The sequence below is a fragment of the Pelodiscus sinensis genome, chromosome 3 (assembly GCF_049634645.1).
Source record: "Pelodiscus sinensis isolate JC-2024 chromosome 3, ASM4963464v1, whole genome shotgun sequence".
NCBI lineage: Eukaryota > Metazoa > Chordata > Testudines > Trionychidae > Pelodiscus > Pelodiscus sinensis.
In genome coordinates, this window is record NC_134713.1 from 80126232 (window position 1) to 80147234 (window position 21003).

Genomic DNA, 21003 nt, shown 5'->3' on the forward strand with positions numbered 1-21003 from the left:
TGGGAGAGTCACTTCAGCCTGGCTTGACGGGAGCACCCATCATGGCCGAGCTGGAGCGGCCTCCACCAGCAATAGACCTCTAGGGCTGGAGCAGCCCCCTGCCTGTGGTGGGTGGGAAGCTGCTCCAGCCCACTGGTTAACTGATTAACCATTCACATCCCTAGGAAGGATTAGGACATCAGGGAGTCAGATTTTCTAGGGGATCTGAGGAAAATGTGGCACTTAAAGCCAATTAGCTGAGTGTTCATTGGGATTTATGATGTGCTAGATTACACTAAGGCTAGCACCTGTGGGGTTTTTCCTTCTTGCCTCTGAGTAGCAGCCCACAGGGTGTGCTACTAAGTATAGTGTCAGAGAAAAAATTGGCATACCCCACACACCAATGATCTTGCAAGGGGGTAATTATTACACTTGTGTGATGGTGTTTCTCCAGATACTTTGGGACTAATTCTCCTCTGGTGTACACAAGAGTAACTCTGCTGAAGTAAGCAAAATTATTTGTTATACTGTTGTAATCAAGTCCCAGTCCTTGTGCATTTGTGTGTGTATACTGAAAAAATTAAAATTTAGATGAAAAATATAATCAGAAACTTTAAATGTTGAAAATTTCAAATCAGCCCTTACATATACATGTTCACACATGCTTTGCTTCCTGAGCCAGTTTGCTCTAATATTGTCTCTAGTTTATGTAAAAACTATTATGTATATAAAAATAAGTTCTGGTTCACCTCATGCTAGGACTCAAACTAACAAATGAAGTCAGAAGAGAAAATTTCTACAAAAGAGTTCCACAAATTCACCTGGAAGTGGAAAGAAATGGGTGATAATTTTTTGTATTGTTTCCAGAAATTCTATGATGCACATACTTCCATTTTAGCTCAGCAAAGAATAAATGAGTTCCATACAAAATAATCTTGCACACAGTTATTGCACAGTTGTAAGTCTATTATCTAGCTTTATTCTTTATGAATATTAACAATTCTTTTCATGGTAAACCAAAGATGGTGACCTAGGGCCTTTGAATGGTACGGAATTAAATGATTTAAAGGTCTTCCTGGAATGCAAAATATTTTAAAACATTTGTCTTTATTGTGCAATCCATCAGCATTTTCATGTGACAGCGTGATAGGGCTTGCTACAAAAATACTGTACGAATTGTAAGACTCGTTCTTGTGGTTTAGTAAGAGCATTGTAGAGACAACATTCTTTATTTATTCTTTATGTTTTTTTGTTTGCGCACACAGAAATTTCAAGTGAGTGACCCTAAGCATAACTGCTTTATCATATAAAGACCCTGGATGATATATTTTCATTTTTCTCAGCCTCAGTAATGGAATAGAACATCGTTACTTTTGCTTGTTTTTTTTTCTTTCAGTGCTGTAAAGAAGTTTGCAGCATTAACTGCTGTTTGGTATCAGGCTGTTGGACACGTGTTGATGCTCACAGCACCACTGACCAGAGCTGCTTTACTGAAACTCACTGGCTTTCCATCAATCACAAAGTTACGAATGCAGCCAGTGAAGGAGTTGCGTGTGGTTAGGCTGGATGTTAGAAGGGACTCTGGAAGAACCAAAAGAAAAAAGAGAATTAGAACCAATGTTGACAGACGTGTCATTTACAACAATTCTAAATAAAGGTGGCTGAAAACTAGGGATATGATTTTGAAAATATTTTGAAGTTGTTTCTATATTGCAGGTTTGAAAGTGACCCACACTCTGTTTCTAGAAATAAAGTTCAAGATAATTTCAGTGAAACTATTTAAAAAAACATCAAAATCAGTTCTGAAAAATTTTCTTTTATTAAAATGTGAGTTTTTAGTAAAACCAGTCCTAGTTCTAGCAAATTTCTGGGGCTACATCTAGACTGCATCCCTCTGTCGACAGAGGGATGCAAATCAAGCACATTGAAATTGCTAATGAATCAGGGATTTAAATATCAGGTGCCTCATTAACATAAACATGGCCACCGCTTTTTTTTGAAATGGAGTTTTTTAAAAAAACCTGGCAGTCTAGACGCGGATCTGTCGAAAATAAACCCTTTTTTGACAGAACCCGTATTCCTCAAAAAATGAGGTTTACAGGATCTGTCAAAAAAGGCTTTATTTTTGACAGATCCACGGCTAGAATGCCGTTTTTTTCCAAAAAAACTCAGTATAGGAAAAAAGCGGTGGCCATGTTTATGTTAATGAGGCGCGGGATATTTAAATCCTGCTTCATGAGCAATTTTGATGTGCCTAATCTGCATCTCTCTGTCGACAGAGAGATGTAGTCTAAACACACCCTAAGGAACCAAGTCTGTATCTCAGGTACACACAGGCAACCTCAAATATTTTTATTGTTCAGATTGACTTATAAAGAGACATAAAATGAGTATTAATATAATACTTGCCTTTTATATAGCTCTATTCATCAGTAGATCTCAAAGAGGATTACCAGGAGATTAGCAAGGCTAGCCCTATTTTATGGATGGGGAAACGAAGACCTAGAGCAGTGGTGGATAATCTGTGGCCTGTGGTCCATATGTGGCCCACTGGGGTTCTATGTGCGGTCCACAAGACATTGGCTACATCTAGACTGGCCCCTAATTCCGGAAAAGTCATGCAAAGCAGGTAAGTCCGAATAAGGAAAACCGCGGGGGATTTAAAATCCTCCGCGGGATTTAAATAAACATGTCTGCCACTTTTTTTCTGGCTTGGGGAAAAGCCGGAAAAAAGCGTCTAGACTGGCGCGATCCTCCGGAATAAAGCCCTTTTCCAGAGGATCTCTTATTCCTACTTTCAAGTACTTTCAAGCGCCAGTCTAGACGCTTTTTTCCGGCTTTTTCCCAAGCCGGAAAAAAAGCGGCGGACATGTTTATTTAAATCCTGCGGGGGATATTTAAATCCCCCGCGGATTTCCCTATTCTGACTTACTTGCTTTGCATGACTTTTCCGGAATTAGGGGCCAGTCTAGACGTAGCTATTTTGTTTACTGTTGCTCACGTGCAGGGTGGCCAGATTTTGCTGGTTTCAGTCCACCTAGTTTTTTCCCTACTTGTATTACTAAAGTGACATGCACTTAAAGCAAGGGCATGTGAAGCAAGGTGCATGTTAACTGCATACAAGATTGATTGTAAGAGCCATTGATTGTAAGAGCCCTCTGCATCCAATCAAAGTGTTGGTACAGTTCAATCAGCACACACTGCAAATTCTAGATATGCCAAGGCAGTTAGAAGAATAAATCTATTCCAGGAGACTGTCTTGGTTACAACCATGTTGTGGCCCACTGAGATGAAAAAGGGCCCTCATGAGGCCCATTCACTAATCTTGGTTGCCCGTCACTGACTTAGAGACATAAGGAGCTTGTTCAAATAGCCACTGGCAAAAATGTGACTAAATGCCAGGTCTTCTGAGTCCCAGTGCAGTGTTCTATTCACTAGGGTGCCCTATAATACATCTTGTGTGTTGTCAATACAACATAAAAACTGGAATAACCCTAATTCTGCGGCATGGTTTTGTATGGGGCTATCAATCAATCATGGTTGCAAAACTGCTTGATTTAGTAGCATGATTATTACAGCTGGTCATAAAGTGGAAAAAATATTCTCATTTTTAATCAAAATTTGTTTGGATGGCAGTTTTCTGATCAGCTGTAGCAACTGCCAGAAAAAATTATTACTGAGAGCTAATCAGGGTTGCTTAGTACTAGGGTTGAAGCACTTAGATCTACAAAGGGACATATATACACGCTGCCCAAATGTAAGTCTAATTTTGTAATTTCTTGTGATCTAAACCAGTGTTTTTTAAAGTAGGCCATGAGCCTGATTTGGGAAAGTCACTAGTGAGCCTGCACTGCTTTTGTTTACCTAAAGGGTCTGTAGCCACAGGCCTCATGGCTCCCATTGACTCCAGTTTGCCATTTCCAGCCAAGGGGAGCTGGGGGAAGTGGTGTGGCCTGGATCACCACTTTCCACAGTCCCCCTTGGCTGGAAACAGCGAACTGGCATGAATGGGAGCCATAAGACTCTGTGGCTATAAATCCTTAGGTAAACAAAGAGGTGCGGGCCTGCAAACAGTTTTCCCAAAATGGGCCCTTGGACCACTTTAAGAAACATGGGTCTAAAGAGACACAGAAGTGTAAATGTGTTACCTATGTAATGAATTTACATTCAGAGTTATGCCTTGTTTGTTGCAGTGAAGTTCATTTTTGGACATTTCTGTTGCAAGGTGATATCATCATAGAGTCAATATGTAACATCTCTTTAGTATTTTATAACTAATGTAGAATGATGACCATGTTATAGTACATAGGGTAATTTTCACAGGGATTGTTTAGAAGTTCTAAGACAATGCCAGTTTAGAATTGAGGAGTGGGCAGGCTTGTGCACAAAGCTGTGGTTCCTTTCAGACTCATTTCCTCCCACTCCTAGTGTTGCATGAATGAAAGCATCACATTCTCAAACTACTAATCCAAGATAAGGAATATAAGCATAATATTGTATTGTTAATACCATTCTTGATTGGCATTCATGGCACATAGAAATAATGCTACATGTTACCAACGAGAAATGCAGATTTTATAGAAAATGATTTAAAAGTCAAATTACATCCTGTTGTTGACTACAGTTTGCATATGAAAGCACAACAGAGTCACATTTACAGACATCTGTGCATTAGAAACTGACAGTCAGAATAAGAATTTTCATGTTTTATATTCAGCTTTCAAGGGAATTGTTGCTTGGAGGATTAGAAAGCAGCATAGCATCAATAGAACATGGAGACAAAAGCTAGGTGGGAAATGGAATTTCTGTCCCATAGAAAATTTTACATTAAACATAAAGTTCATTCCAAATTGGAACAAAAATTGGAAACACAACTTTTTTATTATGGAGCCCATAAGCCAGCTCTCTAGCTGCCCATGTGACTCCCTAGCTGTCTTACAGGAGTCTTTGAATGTTCAGATTCCATCAAATCAACATTTTCTGATGGAAAACTTTTTTTCAGAAAATTTTAAACCACCTTTCTTCAAAATGTGGAATAACGTGAGGAAATCAGAGAGCACAGAGGGAAGGGTGATTTTCATGATCTAGAAGAAAACTAAACTTTTATGATTCTGTTTTAAACTGTGTTGGCTTTTGGTTACAAAATTGTCAGAATGGTGACAAGTCTTACCTGGCACACCTCCAACAAACACAGGCTCCCGGTCATCAATTGCTTTTGGATTTAAAGGTCCTACTACATGGTTTACCTCAGAGTCCACATCAAGCTGCACCACATTAGAGTCTCTAATAACTGGAATGCAAAGCAAAATCTTGTAAAAAAGAACTTCAATTAAAATACATCACATGTTGTATGTGGCATATGAAAATATCTATTTGGGCTGCTGTAGAGTATGGACTAGACTGTTTGTGGCCCTTGTATAAGCTTCCCTTGGCTTATAGGATGCAAGCCCAGGACATGCAACTGTCCTTGGTCACGGACTGCTTCTTCCATACAAATTTGCTCTGAGGACTTTTCATGCCAAATGCTGGTGAGGAGTTGAAGGTACAATCCCTTCTCCCTCTGCTCTGGCCCATAAGAATAGACAGTCATGGATGGAGGATCAGGTTCCACCACCCTTCACAAAGGTAAGATCAGAGACATACATACCTGCAATTCTGTGCCATGTGCCATCACAAAGACTTTGTTTTGGCGTAACAGAAGTTGAAAAATCTCTGATTCCATTATTCAGTTTCACTATAACCTGGGGAAAAGCCAATTTAATTCACACTGTGAAATCTTTTCTTTATTCCTCACCCACCACTTCCCCTTTTCTTTTCATCTTGTTGCACTAATGTTATATTCCCACGTTAAATATTTATAACTTTAAAAATGATTGTTTTTAAGGATTAGTGTAAATGAAATTGGTTCAATGTGGAGTCCCGAGGCACCTTAAAAAGTAACAGATGCATCTGACATAGTGGGTTTTTGCCCATGAAAGCTTATTCCCAAATAAATCTATTAGTCTTTAAGGTGCCACAGGACTCCTTGTTTTTGCAGACATAGACTAACATGACTATCCTTCTGAGACTTGTCACTAATTCTTATGAAATCTTTAAAATGAACCATGTGTCAAGCGTCTAATTTCAGCAGTGTTTGCAACATTTGTATTCTGAATGCAGGGGAAGATTTTTATTTTGCTTTTTACCCTCACTTAAAAAAGAATAAACCTCAACCAATTTCATTCAGATTTACACAACTGATGCCTTATTGATTATTTTTGTATTACTTAGCACTTAGCACAACACAAACACTTACTAAGTGATAGTTCCTGCCCCCAAAGAGCCTATAGTCTAAATAGACAAAACAGACAAAGGGTAGGAGAAAAGAAGTATTGTTCTCTCGGTTGTTTGGTTAGTCCAGGCACACACAACTTAAATGCACTACCCAAGGTCATAAAAACATCTGTGGCAGAGCTAGGAACTGAATCCAATTCTCCTGAATCTAGTGCCTTAATCACCACACCATCTTTCTCCAGGAAGGCTGCAATAGTAGTTGTGGAGAGGCTCTCTGTCCTGTGGCAGAGTGCAAGATTCCTTTTTTAGGACTCACAACTCATGCATGTGCTACCCTTTACTTGGCCTGTACGAAGGTCCAAAAATAAGGTTTATTTACACTGTAAATGGAGGTGTATTTCTAGCTCACACAGACATACATGCACTAGCTTTGTTCGAGCTAGTACACTAAAATAACACTGTAGCTACAGTGGCATAGGCAGCAGCTCAGACTAGCTTCCTGAGTACATATGTAGTTTCTTGGACAGGACTGCAGGTGGGAAACTAGCATGAGCAGCCATGGTTGCACTGCTATTTAAAAAAACAACAACAAGGAGTCCTGTGGCACCTTTGAGACTACCAAGATTTATTAATTATTTATTAAGACTCGTAAATGTGTTGGTCTGCAGGTGCCACAGAACTCCTTATTGTTTTTGCTGATACAGACTAACACGGCTACCTCTCTGAGACTTGCTATTTTTAGTGAGCTCGCTCAAAGCCAGAGCATGTATGTCAGTCTGAGTCGGAAATTACAGGTCCACTGCTGTGTAAATGTACAAGTATAATATTCACAGGTTATCCAGTGAAAATGGTCAGAAGAAATAATTCAACTTTCATTGTAGAGGAAAGGCCAGTGATAATTAGGGAAGATGTTTATTTTGCTCTCAACTGTACCAACATATGAAGCCTCATCCTCTTTGTGCCTCGGGCTTCACTAGCAAAATCAAATACAAAAAGGGGAAAATGGGCTATTAGCCTAACAAAGGGGTCAAGTGAGCTGATGGTAATAAAGTAAGATGGTTGATGGTTTAAAAGCAAGTGAAAAGGGTTGTAGTTTAGCTCATGTAGAAGTGTCCATCAGTAAAGGAAACAGAAAACGGTTTTCGTAAAAACAGCATTGATATGCACTTAATGAAAACAGAAAGAACATCACATCAGAAGTATACAGTGCCAGGGGTGGGTATTAAGTGGCCTGTGGGCAGATGTGGTTTGCCAGAGTTAGATCCTGGAAGGCCATCAGATGGTTTGTTTACCTGAGCGTCTGCAGGTACGGCTGCTCGCAGCTCCTGTTGGTTCTAGATTCTTAGCCAATGGGCACTTCCCAGTGGGTAGCAGTGCAGACCTAACCACTGCTTCCCACAGCTCCCATCAGCCGGGAATGGCAAACTGCTGCCAACAGAAGTTGCAAGTAGCCATACCTGAGGATGCTCGAGTAAATAAAGTGTCTGGCAGCCCAGCAGCAGCTAACCCTGACAAACTGTGTCCGGCCCACAGGCCACTTATTGCTCACCTCGATACAGCCATTCACTAAGGTGGTAACTGCATGGCCATTTTGGTGAGAGGCAAAGGGCTATATTCACCTATTCCTTTCCTGGAGAAATTGGAGAAGATCAACAAAAATGATTAAAGGTCTAGAAAACATGAGCTATGAGGGAAGACTGAAAGAATTGGGTTTGTTTAGTTTAGAAAAGAGAAGACTGAGAGGGGACATGATAGCAGTTTTCAAGTACCTAAAAGGGTGTTACAAGGAGCTGGGAGAAAAATTATTCTCCTTGACTTCTGAGGACAGGACAAGAGGCATGGAGCTTAAATTGCAGCAAGGGAGGATTAGGTTGGACATTACAAAAATCTTCCTAATTGTCAGGGTAGTTAAACATTGGAATAAATTGCCTAGGGAGGTTTTGGAATTGCCATCACGGGAGATATTTAAGAGCAGGTTAGATAGACATCTATCAGGGATGATCTAGATGGTGCTTTGTCCTGCCTTGAAGGACTAGACTTGATGACCTCTTGAGGTCCCTTCCAGTTCTAATATTCCAAATATCACACTGAACCAATGATGTATACATCCATAAGTTAACAGTGCCATGACAGTGACACCATATATAGCTGCAAAAGGCTCAGAGATTAATGTCCCCTGTTAATTTATAAAGATCAAAACTTGTTACAGCTCTATCCTCTGTGCCTCAATTTCCCATCTTAAAAGTAGGAGAAATGATTCTCCAAATCTTTGTCTGTCTGGGAGTCTCTCTTAGTATGTATAGACATTGCAGCTAGCACTATAGAATCCCACTTTTGTTGGAGTCTCCAGGTGTTACTGTAATACAAACAACAAGCAATAAGAGCAACAACTCTGGAGAGACTTAATCTCAAGCCCATGATTTTCAATGTTTAGTTTTCTGTAACTCTGGAGTCTCTGATTATCAGCCCAATAGTCATGTGAGAGCACCCTTCATGTGTCTTCCAAAACAAGATGAGGACAACTCAGATGTCTCTTAACATACAACAAATAAAAACATTCTAACTCGCCAAGAAAATGAAATCAAATCACATTCCTTGTTACTGTTATACATTTTTAATATGCAGATGAAAAAAGCAATGCCAAACTGTGAGTGTTCTTTCCTTTTATCTGTACATTAAATATTAATTGTTGTTGTCAAAATAGTAATTTGCTTTGATATTGGATGATAAATATTTATGTACACTAATAGAAGTATCTGGGTTGTATTTAACCTCTTCTTGTTTAATGGGGTAATATGTTTAGGAGAGAAAGAAGATTCAAGGAATAGTATATTTGTTAGACAAAAGTTGCATGTAGCATTGAATCCAAGTACACCATAGAGGAAACTAGTCATAATAGCTAAAAAAAAATGTGACCTTCCTTATACCTGTCCTTGTTTCATGTGCATATTCAGGTACTCCCCATTCACACTGTGTCCATGCATTAGGATTCCTGAACTGCTTCGGGGGCGTATTTCAAAAACAACTTCAAATTTCAGGCCTAAACTGAAGGATTCATCTGAGGGGAGAAAAATGAACAGTTATTTCTATATCCAGATTAATTATGAAACTAAACATCTGCTACCTTGCAGCATACTGTTCCATTGCTAACTTGTGGTTTTAACATTACTACAGATATTTTAGTCTGAAAGATACTTTTTGATAACAAAAGGGAAGGTAGAAAATTGAGAACTTCTATACATTTTGCTGGAAAGGCATTATTCTCCTCTCATTCAGCCTCGTAGTGTGAAATTGATAGGGAGTGACATTCTGCACTTCTAACTCAAGCCATGTCTATCCATACAGTGCCACAGCAGCATAGCTGTACTGAAACTACTATACCGCTGCAGAGCATTTGGAGAATATGGTCTATTCCACCAGAAGCTCTCCAGCCAACATAGCACTGTGTACATGAGTGCTTATGTTGGGGCAACTTACGTTGTCCAGGGAGTGGAATATTTACATCCCAGAGTGCCATTACTTTTGCTGATTTAGGCTGCAGTGTAGACATAGCCTTAGGTAGTAGGAGTTTTGCTTGAATAAAGACTGCAAGATTCAGTAGCAGTAACCCCCTATTCCAAACCTGTGGCAGGTCATATAGCAGATCAGAAACAGTGAACAATCTCTCCTACTATTTTTTTGAGGTGCTGTGGCCCAGATTAATCCTCTGCTGGGCCCAGCGCCTATTAGGCACTGTTTGTCCATAAGACACTTCCCAGAATATTGTTCCATAGGCTTAAATAAAGTAAAAAATCCTTTATCATATCATACTGCTAATCCACTCAATAGAATCCCAGGGCTGGAAGAGACTTCAGGAGGTCACTGAGTCCAGCCCCCTGCCCAAAGCAGAGCCAATCCCAACTAAATTGTCCCAGCCAGAGATTTGTCAAGCTGACACTTAAAAACCTCAAGGGATGGAGATTCCACCACCTCCCTAGCTAACCCATTCCAGTGCTTCTCTACCCTCCTAGTGAAATAGTTTTTCCTAATAGCCAACCTAGACACCCCCCCCCCCCCACTGTAACTTGAGACCATTGCTCCTCGTTCTGTCATTTGTCACTACTGAAAACAGCCTCTCTCCATCCTCTTTGGAACCTTCCTTCAAGAAGTTGAAGGCTGCTATCAAATCCCCCCTCACTCTTCTCTTCTGCAGACTAAATAAACCCAAATCCTTCAGCCTCTCCTTTTAGGTTATGCGCTCCAGCCCCCTAATCATTTTGGCTGCCCTCCGCTGGACCGTCTCCAATGCGTCCACATCCTTTCTATAGTGGGGGGCCTAGAATTGGATGCAATACTCCAGATGTGGCCTCACCAGTGCTGAATAAAGGGGAATAATAACTTCTTTAGATCTGCTGGAAATGCTCGTCCTAATGTACCCCAATATGCTATTAGCCTTCTTGGCTACAAGGGCACACTGTTGACTCATATCTAGCTTCTCATCCGCTATAATCCTCAGGTCCTTTTCTGCTGAAATGCCACCTACCCAGCCTATAACAATGCTTGGGATTCTTTCATCCCAAGTGCAGGACTCTGTACTTGTCCTCGTTGAACCTTATTAGATTTCTTTGGGCACAATCCTCCAATCACTCTGGACCCTATCCCTACCCTCCAATGTATCTACCTCTCCCCCTTGCTTAATGTCATCTACAAACTTGCTGAGGATGCAATCCATCCCCTCATACAGGTCATAAAGGTGTTGAACAAAACTGGCCCTAGAACTGATCTATACAGGAAATCTTTTCATATGCCTTTTGAGTTCCATATTGTTTTGCCACTTAAAAATTCAGGGGCCGATCATCAGTGGGTATAAATTTTTTTAGCTCCATTGACTCCAATTAATCTTTAAGAATTTACACTTCCCCACAGTGAAAAGAATTTAGATGTTAGTTAACTTGTAAATTATATATTTTTTTACACACTGGCATTCTCCACACCTACATTAGCTAAAGGATATATCCTGTTGCTAAATCACGAAGTCTACTGATTCCCTACAGAGTGATGACTTAATTAAAAAAATTCTGCAGGTAGATAGTGAGAGGAATATCCAACCCTTTCATCCACATCTGTTACAGTGAAGTACAGTAAAAACTCCAGTCTTATTATTGGATACATTTGTTCAGTTGCATATTACCAAGAATTACATATCCTCCTTCGGATGAAAAGTATGTTCCTGCTTCTGATGGGCCTTCAAAGCAAGGAGTCACACTGAATGTCTGAGAAACTGAAGTGATTGATCTTCCGTTGAGCTGTAAATTGCTGAGACAACCATTAAAACTGTAGACCGAGTTAATCTGAGGAGACAAAGTGGATGATTGTTAAATAAAATGCCCCTGGAAGGAAGGAAGTTTTTCATCTTTCCCTCCGTGATTCAGTGTTCCAGCTGGGATTGTTTATGGATTCCTATGCTCTTGTTTCTCTGTTGCACTAGGTAGAGGAAAGAGAAGGTAGAGGTTGAGGAGGAACTTAATTATGTTTGTGCTCCTCTTATTTTGGGTCCTGTCTGTCCCCTCGTGTCAGTCAGACCAACTTCAGATAAGCTATAACTTTGTGCTCTTCGCATGGCCTTCTCTGAGCTTTGGTAAGCAAAGAATAGCTAGAGCACAGCAGCAACCACACCCTCTTCCTTTGGGTGAGGACAGGGTTACTCTTTCCATGAGTGGCAGAGCTACTACCTTGGTATGTGCACCCAAGGATTCCCCAGGAGGAATCTTGGTTGCTTCAGGTTTTGCTTTGTCAAGTTTTTTTCTTCAGCACTCTCCAATGTGTCTCTGATGTACAGGCATGATCTTGGTCTTCATGTACCTATGCAAAGTTCTCGGGTATCTGACACAACACAAGTGAAAATTACTGCCTGCTTAAAAGCTTCAAAATTAACATGTACATCACTGACCTTTATTTTTTATGCAGTGACTAACAATCAATAAAAGGTATGCATTTGCCTTTGCTTTCCCTTATTAAGGTCTACACCCACCTACATACCCCCTCCTATCCAAATTACTAAAAGAAAGAAATACAAATATCCTCAAAGCCAAGTTATTTTATTACCATTTGAGAAGGAAGAAAGTGAAGGTGGGTGTGTTATTGATATCTCTTGTTTTTAGAGTATTAAGGAGGTTCTCAGTGTGATGGGGATTATAGAGTATATTAGACTAGAAAAAACACAAATAATGTGGTTATAATCAGTGACATGATGCAAAGGATTCTCAGGGAATCACAGCACACTTGGTTCTTTTGCCACTGGATAGACTGAAGTGATGCATTTTTCCAGATAACACAGATTCCTATGCCATCTGCTCCTTTCAGCCTGCATAGTAGACATGGCCAGAGGAAAGGGATGTGACTGCTACTTCTGTGGGCTCTGTTAATCCTTGACTGCCATAATGGGTGCCTGGCTGATTTAGGTTTTACTATGGGGCCAGTCTTGTACATCACCAGCCCAGGATCCAGGAACACAGTGTGACTTAACCTACCTTTCAACCCCTCCCTCTTTCTCTTCTCTCCTCCCCTCCCCCCCCCCCCCCTTGGTTTGTGCTGTGTGGTTTTCAGCCAGACCTGAGAATCAGGGTCAAAATGTGCATTAGTAATGTTATAGATAATATATTTTTATTTTACCTGGATATTTTTTACAGCTTTTCCTGGAGCCACACCCCCTATATAAATTGGTCCATTGACTTGCCATGTATTATTCACAGATGGAAGACTTTCTTCCAATACTCGGAGACCATCAATTATCAGACGACCAGTATTTTTTTCCCTAACAAATATCACCTTGAAAGGGAGAACATATATTCAGTAACAGTTTCAGCTATTGAAACAAATGATAATGAATCTGCTGAGGATGCATCACTGTATAGCAGAAGAAGATGAGAACATGAGATAACAGGAGGGCATTAGAGAAGATTGTCTGATTCAAAATTTACAAGCCTGCTGCATACTTGCCATTTTAAAAAACTGTTAATCTTCTCTGTTGGACAACTGTCTCTTCCCACATATAGAAGGCTGGTAATTAAACTTTTGTCTTCACATTTTGAACCTTACCCACCTTGTCTTTCTAATATTCCAGGACCAGCATGACTACAACAATGCAAAGAAGAAATGTACACATACATCTATATTTTATATTATATATACAGTTCACATTTAAGAATCCATCACTACCCTCTCAGCTCCTTTGTCAACACTACTTCAGATCACACAGCTTTTTCTTCCGGAGCTAAGCCTTTCCAAATCATGCTTGGCTTTTTTCTTGGTTTCATTGTTTCAATCAATTCTGCCTCTTCCACTGGCCTGAAGGATAGGCAATAGCTGGATTACTATAAATGGCTAAATTACTTTGCCTCCATTTAATGACTTGGCAAAATACTCAGATCTAAATGGTGAACTTGAAAACGTTAGTAGAAATTTCTCAGAATATAGGAATATATGGTTAAGGTCAAAGACTAATATCCCATTGGAAGTGAAGTGTCAGATCAGAATGTTCTCTGCAAAAGTTTCTCTGACATATAAATGATCATATCATGAATAACTTTTTTCAACTTACATTGTGCCAAAGCCCATCATTGTACTTCTCTTGGCTTTTAATCCTTAGTTTCTGATGACCAACATTAAACATAAAAATAAGCCGGCCATGGGCAACAAAAAGGGTGATGAAGTTGTCTTCCTCTTGATCAGAGACATAAAAGATCATCCCATGGGATGAGTGAGTTTTCAGACTAATGGAGAACTGTGATCTGTCAAATAACAAGATGCCATATTAGTAACAGAGCAGTTGTAAGCTGACCGAAGGCACCATACAGAGAAAGAAGAATTGAGATCTGTCCCCTTATGCCAGAGAAAGTATTTCTTGTTTATACAAATTATGTTTTAGAGCAGTGGTCCCCAACCTTTTGGGGCTGTTGGGCGCCTGGGGGTGGGGCCATTCACGCGCTGGGCACCTGGGGGCGGGGCCACACACGTGCCCGGAGGCGGGGCCACCCATACGCTGCGTGCCCAGTGCCGGTACCACCCATGTGCTGCACTCCGGGGCCGGTGCTTCTCCTGTGCCGCATGCCCAGGAGCCGGCATCACCCACGCACTGCGCGCCTGGGGCTGGCGCTGTGCTGCTCCTGCGCTGCATGCCCAGGGGCGGGGATGTCCATACGCCGTGCACCCGCTGCTGGCACAGCCCTTGCACTGTGCACCCAGGGGCGGGGCTGCCCATACGCTGCGCGTCTAGGGGCCGGGGCCGCCCATATGACACATGCCTGGTGCCGGCGCCACCCATGTGCCGCACTCTTGGGGCCAGCGCCGCTCCTGTGCCACACGCCCAGGAGCCAGCAGCGCCAATGTGCTGCGCACCTGGGGCCAGCGCCACTCCTGTACCACATGCCCAGGGGCGGGGACGCTCATACGCCATGCGCCCGGGGCTGGCACCACCCATGCACCACGTGCCAAGGGGCAGGGCTGGCCCCGATCACTTGGCGGGCACACAGAAATGGCCTGGCGGGTGCCATGGCACCCACGGGCACTGCATTGTGGACCACTGTTTTAGAGATACATTCTATATGGTTGTTTGATTGAAAGGCAGAATTGAAACAAAGTAGAGGAAAATCCATCCCACAAAGAACTCACCTTTTGAAATCCAAACTCAAGGGAGTGATTAAAACCAATACAGATCTATCACTAAGAATTATATATGCATTTCTTACATGCTGTGACAAAGTGCTGGGCTACAACAGCTGATTCTACACTCTGATCCCTGCAGCTTCTATCCATTGCCCTGCACACATTTGAATATGGGGATTTGATGGAGTGAGGCTAAGCAGAAGAAAGTTAAAAGCTAATTCCCTTATTCAATCAGGGTACATCTACACAGCAACATTATTTTGAAATAACTGGCATTATTTTGAGATAACTTAGTGCGCATCTACACAGCAGGCAGTTATTTTGAAATAATGTTTAAATACTGTCAAGCTGGAGGACTTCTTACTCTGCTCCTGTAACCCTCATTGTATGAGGAGTAAGAGAAGTCGGAGGTAGAGTGCTCTATTTCGAAATATAAGTGCTGTTTAGACGCTCCCAATTTTGAAATAAGCTATGCAATTGATGTAGCTCAATTGGTGTAGCTTATTTCGAGTTAAGCCCTGCTGTGTAGACACACCCTCAGAAGAGACCAAAGCACAGGAAGAAAGTGGGAAAAGGAGGAAAGAAAAAGAAAGAGTTTTTAGATGGTAAAACCAAGGCCACAGGTGATCTCTCCCCTGCTGCTCTCAGAAGCTTTAGAATATTGGTAAAGCTGCTATATAACCTGCAAAGGTGAGGGATGTGAATTTTATAAATAAATCACTGTGTGTTTCACCTGAAGAAAGTCTACAAATTGTTTGGTTGGAAAGAGGCTGGAGCAGACCATGCCATGGTACATCCATGCAGCATTAAAATAGATAGTCTAATGGCCAAATGTCATCTACACTAGGGCTTCCAATATGGCTATGAAAGGAGAGTTAGGGTTGTGGAGGTCCGAGTATTCACTAGTCCACTTGTTTCCCTTGTGGTACAGCGGTGGTGGTGCTGAGTTCCTGCTCTTTAGTCCAGCCTGGCAGCTCTCAGGTTATTCAGTTGTATTTGTTGAAATGCTTAATGCCATATACACTTGCCCACAAGAAGATATTTTAAAATGTCAAAGTCATGGGTATTTTTACCTCATCATTAAAATCATGAACCCCATAGCTTCCAAGTTAATTTCCATAAACAAATTAATATATATACATAACATCAGTAAGGAACAGAATTTTGGTTCTATTTTGTTGCCATCTGTTTCTCATGCACTACATTTTGAACGTCAACATCATGGTTGCAATAGTTGTCTACAAAACACTGTATTGAAGTAAGCCACATTCAATGGTTTCATTGTGATTCAGTAAATGTCATTCTTCCCTCTGAGCCATTGGCCCAGTATGCTGTCAGGGGCCACTTTATTGTTGAGTCTGATGGTTTTTACATAGAATGTTAAACTAAGATCCTGATCCTTTGTGGTCATAAACTGTCATACGGCACTTCCTGTGAGAGTCTGAGCAATGCAGTCTGAATAAATTGTACGTAGGGAATTACCTTCATTACCTACAATCCCACTGCTATTTGAATAGGACATAGTATTCTTTGTTTCATGTCCTAATCCACTGTGCAGTGTTGCTAGGCAGCGGCAACGTTCCACCCAAGAGGTGACTGAACTTCAGAGTCTGAGGAAGTGATTATTATAGAAATATGTTCCTTTTGGGCCATGCAGTTCTCCCTAATGTCATTATTGCTTTTGTGTGCAATGAGAGAGTATGAGAGTGTATTGTAATAGTCTCAAATCCTGCATTGCTTAAATAGGCTCCTATACAAGTAAATGGGCATTTTTACTAAGTATTGATTGTGTCCAGACTACAGGCCCAAATCTTTTTGCATTGTGACATGGGAGGGATGCAGCTGGCTTTCCAAGTCCTGCTCTACACTAGGGAGTTATTTCGAAATAACTCCCCTTCTTTCGAAACAACAAGCGGAGCATCCACACTATCAAGCTCGTTATTTCAAAATAACGGACTGGTTACTTTGAAATAATAACTCCTGCTTTCCATGAGGAATAACGCTTATTTTGAAATAGTTATTTTGAAATAGTGGTAGCGTGGATGCTCTGTTACTGCTATTTTGAAATAACTATTCCCCAGAATCATTCAAAATAATTACTCCCCTGTGCTTCCTGGGGCTCTAAGTGGAGGTAGGATGTCCACTTTAATGGAGCTTGCCTTGGACTAATTTTGAGGTTTCCCTATAGTGGGGACATGCTATTTGGATTATTATTATTTTGGGAATTTTTATTTCAAATTTAGTTATTTTGAAATAATTTCCTAGTGTACACATGCCTAAGAGGCTTAATATATTATTATCAGTATTACTGCACTTGCATTCAAATTGCATAAGTGTCATACAGACATACAATTTATCAAGACACAAAACAGCAATAGAGCCCCTGAAAGGGATACAGCATCTAAAATCACAATAACCAAGGTCATGGCAGCAAGTACATCTTGTTAGTTCCAAGTTGTTTGTTTGTACTGCTCTTTTCCCGAGTGTAAATTTATTTTATTTCTCAGTTTACTACGTAATGCTTTACCTGTCACTGAAATCCTTTGGTATGTGGTCAAACTCTTGTCGGCTGTTTGCTATCCCTCCAAACTGGTGTGCATGTTCAATTGCTTTAGGGTTCTTGGACAACTGGCAGTCAGGGTCTGTTTTCACACTCATTTCTTGATCTAAATTTTTGAGGTCAGTTGCCTTTGAGGTTCTTTCTTTATCTTTTCCCACCTTCATACAAAGAAAACCATTAAACAAGTATTTAAAGCGGGTGTGGATGTGATAAACAGCAACAGTACTGTTCACCAACTGACAGGTAAGCTTTTGTATGGCTTATAACTAGAGAGGTTCCAAATCTAATCACTATATCTGTCCCCAAATAATTCTATTGCATTTTATTTTCAGCTCTATGCCCACCATTAATGAAGAAATACACCGAATTTCTAACTGCTTAGCCAACATAGAACAGCAATTCACTTCTTATGCATATGCCAGTCTGAGCCCATTGTGGCCATCTTCCCCCCTTTTGAGGATGTGAGCTCTGCTGCAATCCAACATAATACAATGGGACCTCATTTGAAGAATACTGGACTAAGGGACACACTCATTTACACTGATGCCCATTGACTATACTCAGTGGAGCTGCAAAAATTAGCTCAGTGCTTTCAAAGCCTTAAGACTAAAGAGGAAATAGGAATGGAAACTTTCTGTCACACTTTTTAGGAGACCTCAGATATTTTGTTTTCCAATTCTACTAGGTAGGATAGAATATGACTGTTTACTGAAGCTGAGGTGAGTGCAGCCCTGTAACTGTCCAGCAGTAGAAAATTTATGGTGCATTGTCCTTTTTCTTTTATATAACATCAAACCAACCTCCACCCTGCACAACTGCACCACCAAACTAGCAAATTATACAGCAGATGCCTTTCTTGTTTTTTTGGCTAAGAGAAAGGTATAGTATGAGGACGCTTATTGACTGAGCTTTAAACACCCATCACCTACATCCAGGATGAGCCATCCCAAATGGATGATGAAATGGATGCTGAGGGACAATGAAGAAGACAGACCATGCAGACCGATGAGGGACCAGATCAGAGGAAGCATTAGCTTCTTTTACTTGATGGATTATGATCACTTCTTTTGTTGTTTCAGGAAGACCACCGGATGGAAGAGGATGCAGGACAGACTTCACCACAGGGCCCCTCATCCATGGACTTATGAACTATGCCAGAGATAACACTCTGTTTTACTTTATGGGTGGTGTCCCCAAAGACACATATGGACTAGCTTTTAAATACTCCTTACCTATATCTGGGACTAGGCGGGTTACGCCTATAGCTTTTAAACCTTGTTTGCTTCCTTGTTTTCACTGTAACCCTCCTTAATCCCTGGACTGACTGTACCTTAACTTATTAAATTTGTTTTTGCTTTCAATTTGTTTCAAACATTCACTTAATAAAATGTTTCTATCAATTTAGTATCTGATAAATTCTTGTTGAGAGAACTTGCAGAGGGTTGGATAAGTTCTTTTCCATCTATAACTACTATAATACTATGGTGCTCTCTGACTTTTAGTGCATCTTTTTGTGTCTCCTTTCCCTACATAAGTCATTGAGCTTAACATAAGGAAGTCATGTTCATCAGCAGGCAAGGTGTCAGTATCTGGTAGAGCATTTTAAAAGTCTCCTTTAAAAACGGGTGGAGCAGTAATGAAAGTCTTTGATGAATCTTGGACTCTGCAAAATGAGATCATATATTTGAAATAATGAAATATTCAAAAGGAACAAGTTCCATCTTCTGTTATTTTTCAGTGGTATCTTGGAACTACAACAATCTGGCCTGTCTAGTCTCATGAGGCAGTATATGTGGACTTGTGACTACTCAGAGATCAATTTAGTTTGCCAAAGTTATTTAGTAATAACCTTTTTATTATGGCTTCCTTTGGCTTTTGAAGAGTTCTTTCCTTTCTTATGGAGAAGGGCAACTGGAGGGGAGTCAACAGGGCATCCATAAAGAGAAGTTTGGACCTTCTCAGGGTACCGCTGGAAATCTTCCACTTCAACCTCTCGATCCAACCTGTGTTTCAAAGAGGGGATAACTTTAAAAATAGTCAACTAAGGTGTAGCAAAAATAGCTTTTTAAAAATAGAATTGAAAAATAATTAAAATATCCAAATTAAGTTAGTGTAAAATACACATTTTTTCACTTGTTATCACCAGGACAATCATAGAGATCTTCTTATTACAAGCGAAATTTTAGACTGCTCTGTGACTTCTAATCATAGGGAAAAAATTGGGCTCATTGTATATATAACATTTTGCCCCTAGTAAGGGGTATGCATAGCTATGCTATGCATAGTACCCAGAAGCAGACTGACCTTTCCTCACTGAGGAAACAATCTACGAAGGACACATTCTGTTCTGTACATTTCCCAAGTGAGCTAGGTGATGTGTATGGGAGAATGGAGCTAAAGTTCTACCTGTTCCTACTGGTGGAAGAGGAGGAGTAGCTGTTCTGTTCGGTCTTCTCCTTGGATTGTGACCTGTGGTGGGTGGCTAGTGCTAGGCAAGCGGCAATCTTGTTCTAACTGATGTATACATAAGTCCAATTCCCTATGGCTACGTCTACACTGGCATGAATTTCCGAAAATGCTTTTAATGGAAAAGTTTTCCTTTAAAAGCATTTTCGGAAAAGTGCGTCTAGATTGGCAGGATGCTTTTCCGCAAAAGCACTTTTTGCGGAAAAGCATCCGTGGCCAATCTAGGCGCGCTTTTCCGCAAAAAAGCCCCGATCACCATTTTCGCGATCGGGGCTTTTTTGTGGAAAACAGTACTATGCTGTCTACACTGGCCCTCTTGCGCAAAAGTCTTTCAGAAAAAGACTTTTGCCCAAACGGGAGCAGCATAGTTTTTCTGGAAAAGCACTGATGATTTTACATGAGATCGTCAGTGCTTTTCCAGAAATTCAAGCGGCCAGTGTAGACAGCTGGCAAGTTTTTCCGGAAAAGCAGATGATTTTCCAGAAAAACTTGCCAGTCTAGACACAGCCTATAAGTATCACTGTTCTGATAATCTAATTATTGGAAAATAAATCTGATTGCATTTAAGTTTATAGTTACTAGTGTGTGGGCTGGGTGCACATATCACAAAACACTCTCCTAGCTGGCATTAGAATCACAGAATCGTAGAACACTAGAACTGGAAGGGACCTCGAGAGGACATCAAGTCCAGTCCCCTGCCCTCATGGCAGGACTCAATGCCCTCTAGAAGGGTATTAGTTTATATCCTTCTTGGCAATCTCAGCAGAACAGATGAATGACCCTCTCACCCACATAGATGGTCCTTCAAGACAAGCACAATGGTGGGACAGTGTACAGCTTCCACAGCTTCTGCCTGTGTTATATCTGTGCTCTTCATAAACAGAGAACTTCAATCCACAGGACTCTCAATTCCACACTGCTAACCAGCAACAAATTAACTTTTCAGAAAAAAAAAATCTAAACAGGAACATTTTTCAAAATGATTTAGCTCAAGAAAGCCTAACTATGTCAACAAGGCCAAACTTTCCAATCTGAAGTTTTGTGAGACATGGTCATATCCTTTCTAGAGGTAGAGCTGTAAA

At 40.8% G+C, this 21003-nt stretch overlaps 1 protein-coding gene across 1 annotated transcript in view; it reads right to left on the reverse strand.

The window, feature by feature from the left end:
• Positions 1-924: 924 nt before the first annotated feature.
• Positions 925-21003, reverse strand: part of LAMA4 (laminin subunit alpha 4) — a 138910-nt gene continuing 118831 nt past the window's right edge. The window contains exons 30-38 of the mRNA XM_006123223.4: positions 19305-19458; positions 17423-17613; positions 13832-14021; positions 12904-13059; positions 11423-11582; positions 9180-9310; positions 5627-5720; positions 5150-5269; positions 925-1560 (exon numbers count right to left, since the gene is read on the reverse strand). Of these exons, the coding sequence (XP_006123285.2) occupies positions 1415-1560; positions 5150-5269; positions 5627-5720; positions 9180-9310; positions 11423-11582; positions 12904-13059; positions 13832-14021; positions 17423-17613; positions 19305-19458 (1342 nt within the window). The 3' untranslated portion in view covers positions 925-1414. The remainder of the gene's footprint in view (positions 1561-5149; positions 5270-5626; positions 5721-9179; positions 9311-11422; positions 11583-12903; positions 13060-13831; positions 14022-17422; positions 17614-19304; positions 19459-21003) is intronic.